Here is a 19,506-nt window from a genome sequence, read left to right as displayed (position 1 = left end):
AAATAATAATAATAATAATAATAATAATAAAAAGTAACTCCACCAGAGGGTCTCTTTTGGGTCACTTTTGCCGGTCCCAAGCACGGATAAAGGAGGAGGGTTGGAATTGTGACATAAAAAAAAAACAAGAATCGACAGAAGAAAGCTCATTCGTAGTTCTAAACATATTTAGGGTGTTTTTTACTCACTTTTTGTCTCTCCCACAACATTATTCCTCTCTCCTACAGCATCCATCACAATTACATGCACATGGCCAATTATGCAAATTAGGCGATTACGTCATTTAGCGACTTCTAGTGACTTTTAGGACAGCCCTATTTTCTTCTGTGGAGTTCGAACTGTAATTTTTGAATTTGGGCACCACAAATGAGTGTGTAAACGATGTGTGGTTGAACTCATAACTGGAGAAACAAAGAAGTGAGAAGCTGTTCAGAAAATACCTCAAATAAGTTAACGCAAAACTGAGTAGCTAATTTATTTATCTTAATAACTAGAATCAAGAAAGTTAGCTAATAGGCCAGCAGCCAATAGGGCTAGCTAGCTAGGCTTGATAGGGGGGTAAAAGCTAACTGGTAGCCTAGCTAGCTAACAAATAACAAAATTGGCTTCCCTTCAGGCTAAAAATGTTTACCCCCTATCAAGCCTCAAGGTGACAGCTAACGTTTTAAAAAGTTTAGGCGTATTTTGTATTACTGGTTAGTATAAGCTAGCTAACTAACTTGGCTAGCTAGCTAGCTTGTTCAAGATAGTTTTCTCGTCATGAATGAAACAGGTAGAGTAGCTACCTTGTGGTATGGTTACGTGAAATGATTCATGATTTATGCATTGACAGTTTGGAGTGGATCACAGACCAACACTACCACTATGTTGGGTCTGGACTGCGAGGGACCACCGCTGAAGTGACGACCCAATCTGCATCCATCGACCATAACAAACAGGGCAGGCAGGGGTATTGAGGGTGTGCAACTTTTATTTTCTGTTAAATATACTGAACAAAAATATTAACGCAACGTGTAAAGTGTTGGTCCCATGTTTCATGAGCTGAAATAAAAGATCCCAGAAACTTTCCATACGGACAAAAAGCTTATTTCTCTCAAATTTTGTGCACAAATTTGTTTACATCCCTGTTAGTGAGCATTTCTCCTTTGCCAAGATAATCCATCCACCTGACAGCTGTGGCATATCAAGAAGCTAATTAAACAGCATGATCATTACACAGGTGCACCTTGTGCTGGGGACAATAAAAGGCCACTCTAAAATGTGCAGTTTTGTCACACAACACAATGCCACAGATGTCTCAAGTTTTGAGGGAGTGTGCAATTGGTATGCTGACCGCAGGAATGTCCACCAGAGCTGTTGCCAGAAAATGTAATGTTAATGTATCTACCATAAGCCGCCTCCAACGTTGTTTTAGAGAATTTGGCAGTACGTCCAACCGGCCTCACAACCGCAAACCACGTGTAGCCACGGTAGCCCAGGACCTCGACATCTGGCTTCTTCACCTGTGGGATCATCTGAGACCAGCCACCCGGACAGCTGATGAAACGGAGGAGTATTTCTGTCTGTAATAAAGCCCTTTCGTGGGGAAAAACTCATTCTGATTGGCTGGGCCTGGATTCCCAGTGGGTGGGCCTTGCTCCCAAGTGGGTGGGCCTATGCCCTCCCAGGCCCACCCATGGCTGCGCCCCTGCCCAGTCATGTGAAATCCCTAGATTAGGTAGGGCCTAATGAATTAATTTCCATTGACTGATTTCCTTAGATGAACTGTAACTCAGTAAAATCGTTTAAATTGTTGCATGTTTCGTTTATATTTTTGTTCAATATAAATAAAATAAATGTTTACCAAAGATTGGCCTACCTTTGAATCTTTAACCTCATAAGGGTTTAACCCTTTTTGTTTTTATTTATATTTTTCGTCATATTTTAAATGCAAGAGAAAGGCCACAATATAATATTGCAGTTTAGGCGCAATTTAGATTTTGGCCACTAGATGGCAGCAGTGTGTGTGCAAAGTTTCAGATTGATCCAGTGAAGCATTGCAATACTGGACTATTTTGTATCAAGTCCGCCCAAATGTGCCGAATTGGTCAATTGATACATTTTCAAGTACATAACTATAGAGAACATACAAAAATGATATGGTAATACAAAATGTAAGTTTACACACTCCCAGGAATGTCATACATGATGGATCATTAGCTTATACACTAACACACATCTAGATGGCCGGGCGGGGTGGGTGTGGAGCCAGAGACAGCAGGGGTTCAAACTGTAGAACCCAGTTCCTACATTTGAATATAAAAATTGATTTTATCAAACAAAACTATGCTACATTTTATCTCTGGGACCCTTAGGATGACAAATCAGAGCAAGATTACTGAATGTAAGTACATTATTTACCTTCAGAGGTGAAAACCAGTTGCCGTGATAAGTTTTTTGTTGTTGTGCACTCTCCTCAAACAATAGCATGGTCTTTTTTCACTGTAATAGGTACTGTAAATTGGACAGTGCAGTTAGATTAACAATAATTTAAGACATGTCTATGTCCTGGAAAGTTTGCTGTTACTTTCATCAGTCATGCTAATCACATTAGCGCACTTTAGCTCAACCGTCCCATGTAATGGACACCGATCCCGTAGAGGTGAAAGAAAACGTGTTGTGATTGGTGTTGTGATGACGATGTTTGCCTTTGCGTGCCTTGTAGCCTACTACTGAATATCGTGCAAATGTATGCTCAGATATGTCACCTTCATATGAAGAAGTGCGATGATTTTCGGTGCCTGAATAGGTAAAATAATTTGCGCGCTGGACATTGATCATGAGTCGGATCTGATATACGAGGATGAATGGTCCTGTGTAGCTCAGTTGGTAGAGCATGGTGCTTGCAACGCCAGGGTTTTGGGTTCGATTCCCACGGGGGGCCAGTATGTAAAAAATGTATGCAGTCGCTCTGGATAAGAGCGTCTGCTAAATGACAAAAAAATAATAATAAAAAAAAAATGAATATTACATATCATGTAAGGATATCTATTGAAATTATGCATTTTTACACATATGGAATCATGTAGTAACTAAAAAAGTGTTAAACAAATCAAAATATATTTTTTATTTTAGATTCTTCAAAGTAGCCACCCTTTGCCTTGATGAAAGCTTCGCACACTCTTGGCATTCTCTCAACCAGCTTCACCTGGAATGTTTTTCCAACATTCTTGAAGGATTTCCTACATATGCTGAGCACTTGTTGGCTGCTTTTCCTTCACTCTGCGGTCCAACTCATCCCAAACCATCTCAATTGGGTTGAGGTCGGGTGATTGTGAAGGCCAGGTCATCTGATACAGCACTCCATCACTCTCCTTCTTGGTCAAATAGCCCTTACACAGCCTGGAGGTGTGTTGGGTCATTGTCCTGTTGAAAAAAAAATGATAGTCCCACTAAGCGCAAACCAGATGGGATGGCGTATCGCTGCAGAATGCTGTGGTAGCCATGCTGGTTAAGTGTGCCTTGAATTCTAAATAAATCACAGACAGTGTCACCAGCAAAGCACTCCCACACCATCACACCTCCTCCGTGCTTTACGGTGGGAACCACACATGCGGAGATCATCCACTCACCTACTCCGCATCTCACAAAGACACGGCGGTTGGAACCAAAAATCTCAAATTTGGACTCATCAGACCAAAGGACAGATTTCCACTGGTCTAAGGTCCATTGCTCGTGTTTCTTGGCCCAAGCAAGTCTCTTCTTATTGGTGTACTATAGTAGTGGTTTCTTTGCAGCAATTCGACCATGAAGGCCTGATTCATGCAGTCTCCTCTGAACAGTTTATGTTGAGATGTGTCTGTTACTTGAACTCTGTGAAGCATTTATTTGGTCTGCAATTTCTGAGGCTGGTAACTCTAATGAACTTATCCTCTGCAGCATAGGTAACTCTGGGTCTTCCTTTCCTGTGGCGGTCCTCATGAGAGCCAGTTTCATCATAGCGCTTGATGGTTTTTGCGACTGCACTTGAAGAAACGTTAAAAGTTCTTGAAATGTTCCAGATTGTCTGACCTTCATGTTTTAAAGTAATGATGGACTGTCATTTCTCTTTGCTTATTTGAGCTGTTCTTGCCATAATATGGACTTGGTCTTTACCAAATAGGGCTATCTTCTGGATACCACCCCTACCTTGTCAAAACAGAACTGATAGGCTCAAATGCATTAAGAAGGAAATAAATTACACAAATTAACTTTTAACAAGGCACCCCTGTTAATTGAAATGCATTCCAGGTGACTACCTCATGAAGCTGTTTGAGAGAATGCCAAGTGTGCAAAGCTGTCATCAAGGCAAAGTGTGGCTACTTTGAAGAATCTCAAATATATTTTGATTTGTTTAACACTTTTTTGGTAACTACATGATTCCATATGTTATTTCATAGTTTTGATGTCTTCACTATTATTCTACAATATAGAAAATAGTAAAAATAAAGAAAAACCATGGAATGAGTAGGTGTGTCCAAACTTTTCACTGGTAGTGTAGGTAAAGTTATACTGATATTGAGCCTTTTCTCCCAGTTATGGCGGTAACTAAATACACTCACACATGATTCATCCTGGTTGAAAGGCAGAACAGGGCTTCCTTAGAACACACAGGGGTATTCCACATAACTTCCTGCTCACAACTGGGAAATGAAGGTTGAGAAACAAGTCCAGGCACTGAGCTATGTACTCATGTAATTCATTGTGATTAGATATAATCTCTGCAAAAATATTTTGACTGAGAGAACCTTTGAACTTAACAGGGAAAGGCAGCAATGTTGTACACACACACACACTGACAAACACAGATGCACAAACACAGGCAAAAGAGAGTTGACCAGGACCATGGTGTACAAAACTCAATTATTTTATTAAATTTCTATTTTATGTAATCTGTATATATAAAAATTCTAAAGCCATTGGCCCGAGACTAGAACAGACAGTGAGGCTGGCGTGTGTTTCTCATCACATTTACATTAGTCTTCATTATTCACCAGCGGCCAGAATAGTACAAACAGACCAAATAAACACATACAGAAGAGTAGAGGAAATGACTGCAAAATGCAATGTTGTGGAGACGGTCCATCAGACTAGATAGAAGAAGACTGGAGGTCCTTGGGAGACGGAATAAATAACAGAGGAAGCTGCTTTGCTCACAGTCGATTGCCCAATACCGTCCGACCCCGTGCTCCACTAAGCCATGATTGGACACGGGGATCCGAGGGGGCTGCAGGGGGAGTTGCGTAGAGGGGGTGTTGGACCAGTGATACTGTGGAAACATAAGTGCACACCATGTGGTGTGTGGATGTGTGTGTGTGCATATTTTCCTGTGAGAAGAGCTTTGTGTGTGTATATGCATTTCCCTGTTTGAATGTATATGTGTGTGTATGTGCATATTTGTGTTATACGACCTTCTGCAGACCATGTTCTTCAGTCGCTGGTAAACACTCATATCAACCATATGCAAGGACAATTCTCAATCATGATGCCGGGAATAAAATTTTTTCTTAATACCCTTTTTGTTTCAATTCTCTTAAATACATATTTTACATCTCAGATTAAATACCACTGTGTGTGCCAACAATGTGTGTGTGTGTGTTGGAGAGAGGGTGTTGCATGTGCTTTCCAATAGGTACTACTGGCATATTCTCCTATGTGCTGGGTGCTAGGCTCTCCAAGGCCACAGATCTGAAACCAATACCCTATCAATACGAGGGGTTGGCCAGCAAAGACGTGTGGGTTTGTGTGTCTGTCTATGTGTGTGTGTTCGGCATATCTGCGGGAGTGTGCAGCCTGTGTGTGCATCCTGTGCATGTGGGTGCGTGTGCTCAGTCGCTGTCGCTGGTGTCGCTACTGGGGTCTCCCTGGACCTTGTTGCGGTGCTGCATGGCACGGTGGTAGGCCACCTGCACTGACTTGCGGATGTTGGACTTCCTTCCCTCCAGCATTTTCTCCTTGTCCAGCTCCCGGTCCACCCCCAGAGGAACCAGCTTAGAACGCGGCAGCCACTGCCTACAGACAGACAGACATACAGACAGAGACACAGGGTTAGAAACAAACACAGAGACACAGGGTTAGAAACACACACAGAGACACAGGGTCAGAAACACACACAGAGACACAGGGTCAGAAACACACACAGAGACACAGGGTCAGAAACACACACAGAGACACAGGGTCAGAAACACACACAGAGACACAGGGTCAGAAACACAGGGTTAGAAACACACACAGAGACACAGGGTTAGAAACACACACAGAGACACAGGGTCAGAAACACACACAGAGACACAGGGTCAGAAACACACACAGAGACACAGGGTCAGAAACACACACAGAGACACAGGGTCAGAAACACAGGGTCAGAAACACAGGGTTAGAAACACACACAGAGACACAGGGTTAGAAACACACACAGAGACACAGGGTCACAAACACACACAGAAACACAGGGTCAGAAACACACACAGAGACACAGGGTCAGAAACACACACAGAGACACAGGGTCAGAAACACACACAGAGACACAGGGTCAGAAACACAGGGTTAGAAACACACACAGAGACACAGGGTTAGAAACACAGGGTCAGAAACACACACAGAGACACAGGGTCAGAAACACACACAGAGACACAGGGTCAGAAACACAGGGTCAGAAACACACACAGAGACACAAGGTCAGAAATACACACAGAGACACAGGGTCAGAAACACACACAGAGACACAGGGTCAGAAACACAGGGTCAGAAACACAGGGTCAGAAACACACACAGAGACACAGGGTCAGAAACACAGGGTCAGAAACACAGGGTCAGAAACACACACAGAGACACAGGGTCAGAAATACACACAGAGACACAGGGTCAGAAACACACACAGAGACACAGGGTCAGAAACACACACAGAGACACAGGGTCAGAAACACACACAGAGACACGGTTTTAAAAAACACAGGGACATACAGGGTTAGATCCACTTTCTCACACAGGTCATTATTATCCACCCACATCCACAGTGCAGCAGCAACTGTTGTGAGTTGTATCGTGTGTTGTGACCTAAAACAAAGTGTATTTTCTCTCTTTGTTCTCTTTCAGAGCGTCCTCTTCAATCACTCCTGACCCACTTCTGCTAGCGAGCGATGGCTTTTCTTTTCTTTCTTGCATTTCTATGTAAATAACAGTTTCCTTTGCTATTGTACTACGTGCAGACAGCCTTCTGAACTGATGTAATGCTGCTGAGCTGCACGTTGTTGACTACAGACGGAGGTTTGCTGCTACACTCTGATTCTGGGTTCTCCGCTGCCTCCACTGGGGAGGCCTTCAAATCAACACTTCTCTACCAGAGTGTGAGAGGGATAGAGGTTCACATGGGAGAGAGAAGGGGGAAAATATGAAAATGAGTGGGAACAAAGAGAGAGAGAGAGAGAGAGAGAGAGAGAGAGAGAGAGAGAGAGAGAGAGAGAGAGAGAGAGAGAGGAAAGGAGAGAGAGAGGAAAGGAGAGAGAAAGAGAGAGCGAGAGAGAGAGAGAGAGAGAGAGAGAGAGAGAGAGAGAGGGGGAAGAGAGAGCGAGGAGCAGAGAAAGACAAACACAGAGGACAGAGACAGAGACAGACAGACAGAGTGAGACAGACAGTGTACTGACCAGGTTCTCTTGTTGTCGAAAAAGAGTACCAGGAAGAGGTGTTCCCGGGCCTCTTGGGTCATCTGCTCCCCCAACTTCAGGACGTCCAGGGGGGGCACGGGGATAGGAACCCCTCTGTGGAATACCCCCTCCCTGGGCATCTTAGGATCTATGATCTACAGGGGTGAGGGGGAGGGTTAGAGGGAGGGTACAGGACGGGTAAATACAATAGTTTTAACTTTTATGGTATGGGTTGGTATGAGATACTAGCAACTTGTGGCCGAATGGACATTTCAACCATAGTTTATCCTAATGTGTGTGTGTGTCCATCCATGGCTGGATTACCAGAGCAGGATATGAAGGATAGCCTCTACATTTGGCCCACACCAGGTCCAGAGCGTCAAGGGAAGAGTAGTCATCTGATGGCGTCCTACAACCTGATCGGCCCCGGCCCCACCCTACTGAGAGAAACACACGATACATCAGAATCACACACATACAGTGCCTTCAGAAAGTATTGAGACCCCTTGACTTTTTCCACATTTTGTTACGTTACAGCCTTATTCTAAAATGGACTAAAACAATTATAATCCTCAGAAATCTACACACAATACCCCATTATGACAAAGTGAAAACAGGTTTTTAGACATTTTTGCTAATTTACAAAATAATAATAACTGAAATACCTTATTTACATAAGTATTCAGACCCTTTGCTATGAGACTCAAAATTGAGCTCAGGTGCATCCTGTTTCCATTGATCAATCTTGAGATGTTTCTACAACTTGATTGGAGTCCACCTGTGGTAAATTCAATTGATTTGACATGATTTGGAAAGGCACACACCTGTCTATATAAGGTCCCACAGTTGACAGTGCATGTCAGAGCAAAAACCAAGCCATGAGGTCGAAGGAATTGTCCGTAGAGTTCTGAGACAGATTTGGGGAAGGTTACCATAAATATTCTGCAGCACTGAAGGTCTCCAAGAACACAGTGGCCTCCATCATTCTTAAATGGAAGACATTTGGAACCACCAAGATTCTTCCTAGAGCTGGCCGCCCGGCCAAACTGAGCAATCGGGGGAGAAGGGCCTTGTTCAGGGAGGTGATCAAGAACCCAATGGTCACTCTGACAGAGCTCTAGAGTTCCTCTGTGGAGATGGGAGAACCTTTCAGGCCTTTATGATAGAGTGGCCAGACAGAAAAAGGCACATGACAGCCCGCTTGGAGTTTGCCAAAAGGCACCTAAAGACTCTCAGACCATGAGAAACAAGATTCTCTGGTCTGCTGAAACCAAGATTGAACTATTTGACCTGAATGCCAAGTGTCACTTCTGGAGGAAACCTGGCACCATCCCTATGGTGAAGCATGGTGGTGGCAGCATCATGCTGTGGGGGTGTTCTTCAGCGGCAGGGACTGGGAGACTAGTCAGGGTTGAAGAAAAGATGAACGGAGCAAAGTACAGAGAGATCCTCGATGAAAACCTGCTCCAGAGCGCTCAGGACCTCAGACTGGGGCGAAGGTTCACCTTCCAACAGGACAACGACCCTAAGCACACAGCCAAGACAACGCAGGAGTCTCTGAATGTCCTTGAGTGTCCCAGCCAGAGCCAGACTTGAACCCGATCAAAAATCTCTGGAGAGACCTGAAATTAGTTGCGCAGCAACGTTCCCCATCCAAGCTGACAGAGCTTGAGAGGATCTGCAGAGCAGAATGGGAGAAACTTCCTAAATACAGGTGTGCCAAGCTTGTAGCGTCATACCCAAGAAGACTCGAGGCTATAATTGCTGCCAAAGGTGCTTCAATAAAGTAAGAGTAAAGGGTCTGAATACTTATGTAAATGTTATATTTACGTTTTTGTTATTTATAATCAATTAGCAAACATTTCTACAAATCTGTTTTTGCTTTGTCATTATGGGGTATTGTGTGTAGATTGATGAGGGAAAAAAACAATGTAATACATTTTAGAATACGGCTGTAACCTAACAAAATGTGGAAAAAGTCAAGGGGTCTGAATACTTTCAGAAGGCACTGTATATACCTCCTAAACACACACCCTTTGGGAAAAGGAGAGGTAGAGGTGGCGCGATAGATGAGATCGACAAAGACGGAGAAGTGCATGCATGCCTATATGTGTGTGTCGTATGTGTGTCACTCACAGTGTGAGACGCTGCGTGACCCTCCCACAGAGTAGGAGTCGTTCTCTGTCCCTGATGTCTCCTCACTGCTGTCCTCCTGGAAGGCCGAACGAGAGAACGACTGCTTCCCCCGGCCCTGCTTAGACGGAGTGGTACTGAGAGAGAGAGAGACAGACACAGAGAGAGACAGAGAGAGACAGAGAGAGAGAGAGAGAGAGAGAGAGAGAGAGAGACAAAAAGAGAGTACTTCATTCATCCTAAACCCAATGTGTGCACATAGACAGTGTAGTTGTGTTTGACTATATGGCTGTGTATAAATACCATTGTGTGTGTCTGTCTGTGTGTGGTTATTATAATGACCTGGTTCTGTCAGAGGCAGCACTACTGCTGCTGCTAGTGGTGGATTCAGAGTCAGAGCTGGATCGAGGGAGGCTCCTCTCGTTTCTGTACACCCGAAAACTCTCCGTCACCGGCTGGTTGGCCCCGCCAAAACCGTTAGTGGGCAGGCCTAGGAGACAGCGTCATAACCGTTAGTTACTAGACTGACCTTAGAGAGTTGTAACCGTTACAGTTACTAGACTGACCTTAGAGAGTCGTAACCATTAAAAGACAATGTTGTTACAGGCCTAGTGTGATTGTGTATGTGATTGGTTTGATTGTGTGTGTGTGTGTGTGTGTGTGTGTGTGTGTCTTACTCGGGAGGAGGTCGTCGATGTCACTGTCGCTCTCGGAGCTGGAGCTGCTGTGGGGTCTCTTCCTCTGCCGAGGGGGTGACAAGAGGGCCAGCTGAGGGGGACCTATTGGACTGGGGCTCACCCCTGCCCCTCTGTGTCCCGTGTCTCTGTTCTTAGGGGGACGGCCCGGCCTCTTGGGGGGTCCGGCCATTTTGGGGTTCTTCTTGGAGAAAAGGACAGAGGTACGACGTCCCACCTCTGGAGCTAGAGCTGAGGATGATGCATTTAGATCTACAGAGAGAGAGGAGGAGGGAGAAGCAGGGAGACTGAAAATTGTATATCATATATCTAACATAATGAGAGTTGGACATGAACAGTATGGGTAGGCCTATGTGAGATCCATTTGTAAATGAATACTGGAGCATGTACACTGAGTTTAGTTTAGATATCCCCTCAGTCTCACCCTTGCCACTGATCTCCTGACTGCTGCTCTCTTCCCCCTCGTCGTGGCGTCCCGTGGAGGAGGGGTGATGGGGGAGGGATGGTCCCCTGTCCCCCCCGCCCCCTGAATCCCTGCCCCCCATGCCCGAGCCACCCTCTCTCTGGTGGGCAAGTTTCCTCTTGATGACAGTCATCTCCTTCCTCAGGGCTTTGGCACGCCGCGACTGACCAATGCTGTGCTTCCCCGAGTTGACCTCATCAAAGCGCGCCTGCAGGAAACACAGCTGCTCCTCCAATGGCAGCCGCCGCCGGTTCTCTGGTAAGAGCAGGTCTAAGAAACAGAGAGAAATGTAACACAACTACAGAATCCCACACGGCTATACAGCAACATAATAACTTAAGTGGAAGAGTACAAATGTAGGAAAGGGTGAAAGGGGGAGAGGCGGGAGTAGAACATCTGGTGATAAAACAGGACTCCAAGCCACTCACCCTCCTCATTGGAAGACAGCGGCCTGTCTCCGTCTCGGTCCCTCTCTCGTTCTCGTTCTCGGTCCCTGTCCCTCTCTCTCTCCCTCTCTCGGTCTCTCTCTCTGTCACGCTGGCTGTCCGGGCTGGGCTCTCGAGGGAGGTGCATACCTGTGTCATAGTCCAAGCCGATTCGCTCGGCCTGTCTGCGAGCGGTCCTGATCACGGCCCCACCCATCTCCCGGAGGCGCAGAGCAGCACGGTAGAACACTGTGTCCTTGGCGTTGTATTTGAGGCAATTGTTGACGATGAGGCCGAAGTCTGCCTCAAAGGATTCGAAGCTGAGGTAGCAGTGAGCCTCTAGTAGGTTCCACATGGTCTGGAAGTCCATTGGCCTCTCGATGTGGTCCAGGTAGTCTGGCACCTGAGGAGAGAGAGAGAGGTTAGGGGTTAAACCCCACCAGCCACAGTGTGTGTGAGATAACACAAAGGGGTGTCAGAGTTTTCCCCCCAAAAAAGTGTATGTGTTACCTCGGCCAGGGGGACAGGCTCAGTGAAGAAGTTGCTGGTGTCTCTGTCCTGGAGCTGTTCCAGTGTGTTCCTCAGCAGGACCAAGAAGGGAGTCAGCTGCATCTCTAGCGCCATCTGCTGCACCTTGATCTGAACACACACACAGATCAACATCAGAACAGACTCTAAGCACACCTGCTCACTGTGCAAACTGCAAGATGTCAAGTGTGTGTTTGTGTGTCAATATTCAAAGATGTGCTTGAAGTATGGATGTGAGTAGTGTGTGTGTGTCTCACCGTCTCCCTTTTGAGCTTCTCTCTCTTGCGGATGAGCTCCACCAGTAGTCTGGCTCTCTCCAGGTCATGTCTCAGTCTCTGCCATGCCTTCAGCTGCTCCTTCAGAGCCAAGTTATTCTCCTCACTGTCCTTCTGGGGCACCAACACACACACATGTTAGATTGGCAATGTAACACACACAAATACACACACACACACAAAATAAATGCACACAAAGACACAAACTGGTTAGTTTGGTAGTGTTACACACCAGTAAGCCTACACAGTTCATCAGGATGCAGCACCACACCCACTACATCACAGCAGAATCAAACAAAGCAATCGCCTGAGACAATGCAACCCTATCATTTACATAAACAGAGCACACACTCCCTCTTTCCTTCTCTCTCTGAAAAGCCGGCACACTTCAGTCCAAACACATGCAGAGCTTCCAGTAGTATTCTCCCTACCGCTGTGATAACAACACCAGACAGAGCCTGTGTGGTGGTTACCGTGGGAACCTGTGACTGTGGCGCCTGCGGCTGCGGCTGTAGCTGCTCCGTGTTGCGCTGTGACTGCAGGTGGGTCTGGAGCCGGCGCAGCAGAGGGACGCCATTCCGGCTCTGCCTCTTCAGGGTCCAGTAACTGTGCAGTCGCTGCATAAACTGGCTCTTCCTGGGCACTGTCAGGTTACTGGTGATCTTACTGAGCCTGGGGAGGAACACACAGGGGAGATGGTAGGACTGACGAGACTGGAAGAGTATGTGAAGTCTGAATCTGTATGCCTTTGTGTCTGCAGTGAGTATGAGTATGTGTGTGTGTGTGTGTGTGTGTGTGTGTGTGTGTGTGTGTGTGTGTGTGTGTGTGTGTGTATGAGAGAGAGAGTGAGTGAGTGTGTACCTGTGTGGGGGTATACATGGCACAGACACCACGGGCGCGGCGTTCCTCTTCTCAGCCAGTATCTTCCTAGCTCTCTTCATCTTCAGTCTGGACTTGGCCTTGGCCCTCTTGGCCCGCTCTGAGCTCCAGCCCTTGGTGTCGTCATCGTGACCTATACTGGGCTCATCGTCTTCCTCCAGCTCGCCTTCACTGTGGGAGGAGCCCATGCTAGTCCCTCCCACCCCCCCGAGGGGGCGTGCTAAGCCGGGCGGGGTGTGGATGTCGCAGTAGGCGGTCTTGCGGACGCTGAATGAGGTGCCGTTGGCGCCGGTCTCCCTGACGGGCTCCATCTTCATGTAGAGGCCGGCCTGCTGGGCACAGGTGACGTGGAAGGCTGTGTAGCAGTTGGCCTTGTGGCACTGGATGCAGGCCCCTGAGCCGCGCTGCTTGCAGATGTAGCAGGTGAGCTTCCAGCGCGCCGGGGGGATGTGCTCGATGCTGTCGATGGGCTCCAGGAAGACTGTGTTGGCAAAACACACCTGGGGAGAGAGAAGGAGAGGGAGAAAGGGGTGAGGAGATCAGCCACATTCAGTACAACAGGACTGTCAACAGGACAGACTAGATACAGACATGCACAGCATCAAAACTTTGTTGATACATACAAGCACAGCATGCACACACTCTCCTACCCTCACACACTCCTACCCTCACACACACACACACACACACACACACACACACTCCTACCCTCACACACACACACACTCCTACCGTTGCACACACTCCTACCCTCACACACACTCTTACCTCGGGGATCCAGAGTGCACACACCACGTGGGCCCAGCGTGCGTCGTCCGTCTGTTTAAAGGCCCCACCCTTGTTGGGGCAGAGGGCACAGTCGACGGCGCGGCTGGGGGACTGGAGGCAGCGGCGACACAGCCACTGGCCCTCAGGGATGTAGGGCACGCCGTAACACTCCTGGTGCACGGCCAGGTTACACATGTCACAGAACAGGATCACGTTGCTGTTCTGACACTCGCCGTCGTTACAGATGCAGCAGACGGCGTCCTCGTCGATCAGGGCGCTGGGGTCCGTCTGGAAGAGGAGGGGAAAGTGGGAGAAGAAAATGGACCAGAGGGTAAGTAAGGGGATAACTATTTAGGGGAACAGACTCACACAGCTAATGCCGTTTTACATCCTACTGCTCACTCAGTACAGTACACTACACACCCAACAGAAGGTGACAGATAAAGCAAGTCAACATCACATGTCTGGAAAGCTGGACTGACACAAAAGCTGTCACAGAGAGAGCGAGACAGAGAGAGATAGACAGAGAGAGAGAGAGAGAGAGAGAGAGAGAGAGAGAGAGAGAGAGAGAGAGAGAGAGAGAGAGAGAGAGAGAGAGAGAGAGAGAGAGAGAGAGAATCTAGTGTGTCACCTTGTTGTGGCTCTCGAAGTAGGACTCCTTCTCCAGCCGGTCCATGAGGTACTCAAACACTTCCTGGGGGATGGGCGTCACCCCGTCACTACGCCGCTTGTCATTCATGATGTCCAGCCAGATATAGTCCTCCTCATCAATGTCATACTCCACCTCCTCATCCAGCTCCTCCACCGACTTATCTATGTACCTGAGGGAGAGGAAAGTGTGGGGGGAGAGAGAGAGCAGAGAAGAATGGAGTGAGAGAGTATGGAAATTGAGACCTCCAATACCACCAGCTGAGGCAGGGTACTGTGACTGACTATAATATGATAATATATGCCATTTAGCAGATGCTTTTATCCAAAGCGACTTACAGTCATGAGTGCATACATTGTTTAAGTATGGGTGGTCCCGGGAATCGAACCCACTATCCTGGTGTTGCAAGAGCCATGCTCTACCAACTAAGCTACAGAGGACTAACTGACTGACTGACCTGTAGTAGGATGAGTGTTGTGTGGTACTGTGACTGACCTGTAATAGGATGAGTGTCGTGGGGCACTGTGACTGACCTGTAGTAGGATGAGTGTCGTGTGGTACTGTGACTGACCTGTAGTAGGATGAGTGTCGTGTGGTACTGTGACTGACCTATAGTAGGATGAGTGTCGTGTGGTACTGTGACTGACCTGTAATAGGATGAGTGCCGTGTGGTACTGTGACTGACCTGTAATAGGATGAGTGTCGTGTGGTACTGTGACTGACCTGTAATAGGATGAGTGTCGTGTGGTACTGTGACTGACCTGTAATAGGATGAGTGTCGTGTGGTACTGTGACTGACCTGTAATAGGATGAGTGTCGTGTGGTACTGTGACTGACCTGTAGTAGGATGTGTGTCGTGTGGTACTGTAACTGACCTGTAATAGGATGAGTGTCGTGTGGTACTGTGACTGACCTGTAATAGGATGAGTGCCGTGTGGTACTGTGACTGACCTGTAATAGGATGAGTGTCGTGTGGTACTGTGACTGACCTGTAATAGGATGAGTGTCGTGTGGTACTGTGACTGACCTGTAATAGGATGAGTGTCGTGTGGTACTGTGACTGACCTGTAGTAGGATGTGTGTCGTGTGGTACTGTAACTGACCTGTAATAGGATGAGTGTCGTGTGGTACTGTGACTGACCTGTAATAGGATGAGTGTCGTGTGGTACTGTGACTGACCTGTAATAGGATGAGTGTCGTGTGGTACTGTGACTGACCTGTAGTAGGATGTGTGTCATGTGGTACTGTGACTGACCTGTAATAGGATGAGTGTCGTGTGGTACTGTGACTGACCTGTAATAGGATGAGTGTCATGTGGTACTGTGACTGACCTGTAGTAGGATGTGTGTCGTGTGGTACTGTAACTGACCTGTAATAGGATGAGTGTCGTGTGGTACTGTGACTGACCTGTAATAGGATGAGTGTTGTGTGGTACTGTGACTGACCTGTAATAGGATGAGTGTCGTGTGGTACTGTGACTGACCTGTAGTAGGATGTGTGTCGTGTGGTACTGTGACTGACCTGTAATAGGATGAGTGTCGTGTGGTACTGTGACTGACCTGTAATAGGATGAGTGTCGTGTGGTACTGTGACTGACCTGTAATAGGATGAGTGTCGTGTGGTACTGTGACTGACCTGTAATAGGATGAGTGTCGTGTGGTACTGTGACTGACCTGTAGTAGGATGTGTGTCATGTGGTACTGTGACTGACCTGTAATAGGATGAGTGTCGTGTGGTACTGTGACTGACCTGTAATAGGATGAGTGTCATGTGGTACTGTGACTGACCTGTAGTAGGATGTGTGTCGTGTGGGAGCGTCGGGCCTCTCCTGGTCAAGCTCTCTGTACACCACCTCAGGCAGTTTGACCGCCGGGCCAGAGGAAGTGCTGTGGTGGTGCGACGATCCCTCCTTCTTTTTCTCTTTACTCTTGTGCTTCCCAGACTTGGGTGTGGCCTTACCCCCGTTAGCAGCAGGGGTATCTGGCCTGTCCTTGCCGTTGCCCCCCACCTCACTCCCTCCTCCCCCGCTGTCACCCCCATTACACGCCCCTCCCCCACTTCCGCCCGAGGACGGAGGGTCCTCTGCCCCGCTGTCGTCCTCCGACACGACGTCAATGTTCTCAAAGATGCTGATGCGGTGGATGCGTCCATGGATCTCCAGCTCCACCATGCGCTGGGCCTGGGCATATGTCATTGTCTCTCTGCCTGGGGAGTGGGAGTGCTCTGACTGGTTAGGACTCCCAGGGGTGTTCCCTCCCTGCCCTGGCCCACATCCCTTTCCCACCCCTCCCTCCCCGTCCCCGGTCCCCACCAGGGACACCCGAGGGGGGCGCCCCTTCCTCTTCTTCTGGGGCATGCCCTGTGCGGGCATGGGGTTGTCATGGTCGTAGTGGTAGAGGTGGTACTCGATGCCGCTGTAGCTCTTGTAGACCTTGCGACAGGTCTCCACGGGGCACTCGTAAGGGGGCTTGGTGGCTCGGAGGTTGTGGCAGAAAGTCTTCACGTCAAAGTCCAGCCCCATTGTGCCGATGGCCACTGCTGGGACAGGAGCTGTTCAAGCTTACATCTGAGACACAGAGGGGGGGAGGGTGTAAATTTGCACTAAATAAATGTTGGCATCTCTCACTCCAACATTAATTGAAACACAGACATGCCAGTGGGTATTATGTCAATATAGTAGTCAGTCTATGTTGAAAACAACAAAGTTGTGTCCATTGCCTTTAGCCCTTTGGAATCCTAAAAGCTATTCCATGTTGTCTTGCTGATTTCAAGGAAACAAAACCCTGCAAACAGCAGGCACGTGGCTGGATAGCTGTCAACTTTACCATGGCAACGACAGCTGCATCTGACCATTTTTCTTGCTAGCTAAATCAATGCAAATTATATTTTACTTGCAACATTGCTCATCATACTGCTTACTTACCGTTACAAGTAACAATGTTTTCGAATAAAATATTGATTAAAATCTTAAACTGAAGACACAAAAAGCTAGCTAGATAGTTAGTAACCGGATCGATTTGACAGCCGAGATAATTTACACGTTTGGAATGTTGGATTACAGATAACGGATAAATTCAAGGTTGATTCGACCAGATGCGTTATATAAATAAAAAAACAGACTTCTAAACACCTGCCCATAGCCTCCACTCTCACTGGAAAAACATATTTACCAGAAGTACCAGATAAAACTCTGGCAAGCTAATCAACGTATAAGATAATAAATCATATGAATGACTCTTGATCGATCGAATGTTTAGCCCCTGTATTCATTTGGATAGCGTAATATCATGTTGTTCTATTCACGTGCTCAAAGATCCAAGGAAATATGTAGCAACTAGCTTGCAAGTGCAACCAGATAGCCATATCCACTAGATTGCAACCATTGTTGCTAGTTTGCAGCAAAATGATACATTTGTATCTATAGAAGCCTGAGTAACATTGTAACCATTCTTACGGGTGACAACAACCCGAGGTGATACAATGTAACAGCTCAAATGATGTATCAGCTTGATACAATGTTTCCCTCCACATGGTTTAGACCTCACCCTGATCAACCAAGCCACTACAAAATAACACCCTGTGTTACCTGATCACAACCTATTAATGTAACTAAAGCAAAACCATTTCCTTAGTCAACAATGTCGTTCTAGGGGAATTACATTTACTTACAGGGAAAGATAAATATATCATACTTATGATAATGTAGAACTCAGAATCCTGGGTCTTCTTGTGTCGCTAGCGACATAGGATAAGAAACGATTCGAAAAGTAAATTGTAACATAAATCAAAGCACAAATACATTGCAATTAAAACAATTAATAAAACACCTTACAAATGTTAACCTATTTCTCTCTAGACACCACGAATACATAGCCAATGTAGCTCTGAATTAATAAACACTTACTGCTCAGGGCTCCTCAAGCTTGCGTTCTGCAAAATCTCTCACTACAGCTCAGTAAATGGGACGATTGCAGATCGATTTATTAATTATATAAAACCCTATCTAATCACAAGAAATGTGGGGTCAATGGTTTACACAACAACACAATATCCTAGTAATTTCATTGTGATGGGAATAATTCAGGAACTCCAGCGAACAAAAGGTGCAGCCACTGCTGTACGCCACAGGCGCGTGTGGGCACTTTCGTCAAATAGAGAAGGATTTGTTCTATGGTGTATTTGTCGAAATAAGGCTCTAATTTCGATGTGTACCATTCTTTGGTGTTTGAGGAAGGTGTAATTCTGAAGTCAATGGACGCCTAGTGAAGTGGCGTCACATTTTCACCGTTAAATGTAATTTGGTTCCTTTTGTTGTTATTTGTCTGTGTGGCGAATCTAACTATCAGTTTCACATCTTTTAATATACATCTGGATAAATATGCACTATAAAGAATGTCCAAAGACGAAAAACATACGGATAAAATAGGCTGCATTACATTTTATGAAAACGTCTAAGATCATTATGTTTTTTTATTTTTGTAATTTGCGAATCTGCCAATATGGAAACGTGAATCATGTATGGAGGGTTTGCGCCATAAATTTGAATATGAAAACGTGCCGGGTAGGTTTGAAATTGATTATTTGATCAGTATAGCCTGTCAAAGGAATAAAAAAAATATATATATATAGTTATACAGTCAAATGTAGATTTTTATTGTTCACTATAGGCTATGTCTGTTTGTTATAGGCCTAATACCAATAATCTATTGTGATTACGGTAATTTGACATTTATACAGTAGTAATGTAGGCCAAATGTAATTTTATCATGGTGCTAATACAAAAAACATGTCATACAATCAAAAAGTGGAGGTGGACTGAATTTTCATTGGAGGTCAATTTGAACAGACTCATTTACATTTTAGTCATTTAGCAGACGCTCTTATCCAGAGCGACTTACAGTTACTGAGGGCATACATTATATATACTTTTTTTTCCCTTCATACTGCCCCCCCGTGGGAATCGAACCCACAACCCTGGCGTTGTAAACACCATGCTCTACCAACTGAGCTACATCCCTGCCGGCCATTCT

The 19,506-nt window shown here is 46.3% G+C and overlaps 1 protein-coding gene across 7 annotated transcripts; it reads right to left on the bottom strand.

The window, feature by feature from the left end:
• Window positions 1-4,869: 4,869 nt before the first annotated feature.
• LOC121545390 (peregrin) lies at window positions 4,870-18,631 on the bottom strand. Of its 7 annotated transcripts, XM_041855871.2 has the most exons (17): window positions 18,381-18,631; window positions 18,169-18,211; window positions 16,264-17,042; window positions 14,459-14,648; window positions 13,828-14,115; window positions 13,042-13,559; window positions 12,612-12,852; window positions 12,163-12,294; window positions 11,888-12,016; window positions 11,381-11,780; window positions 10,914-11,222; window positions 10,472-10,741; window positions 10,137-10,284; window positions 9,798-9,931; window positions 7,986-8,101; window positions 7,662-7,816; window positions 4,870-6,030 (listed from the first exon to the last, which is right to left on the bottom strand). In XM_041855871.2, exons 3-17 carry the CDS (start codon window positions 16,995-16,997, stop codon window positions 5,847-5,849), a joined length of 3,948 nt encoding a protein of 1,315 aa, XP_041711805.1. In that variant the 5' UTR covers window positions 16,998-17,042; window positions 18,169-18,211; window positions 18,381-18,631; the 3' UTR covers window positions 4,870-5,846. The 7 variants fall into 7 exon arrangements, with proteins under 7 accessions (XP_041711805.1, XP_041711804.1, XP_041711807.1 ...); XM_041855870.2 differs by lacking the exon at window positions 18,169-18,211; XM_041855873.2 differs by lacking the exon at window positions 18,169-18,211 and having other exon boundaries at window positions 7,986-8,098.
• Between the last annotated feature and the right edge of the window lie 875 nt (window positions 18,632-19,506).

This window comes from Coregonus clupeaformis, chromosome 30, assembly GCF_020615455.1.
Source record: "Coregonus clupeaformis isolate EN_2021a chromosome 30, ASM2061545v1, whole genome shotgun sequence".
Classification (NCBI taxonomy): Eukaryota; Metazoa; Chordata; class Actinopteri; order Salmoniformes; family Salmonidae; genus Coregonus; species Coregonus clupeaformis.
Note: the sequence above shows the minus strand (reverse complement) of the source record. Positions and strands in the feature narration are given on the sequence as shown.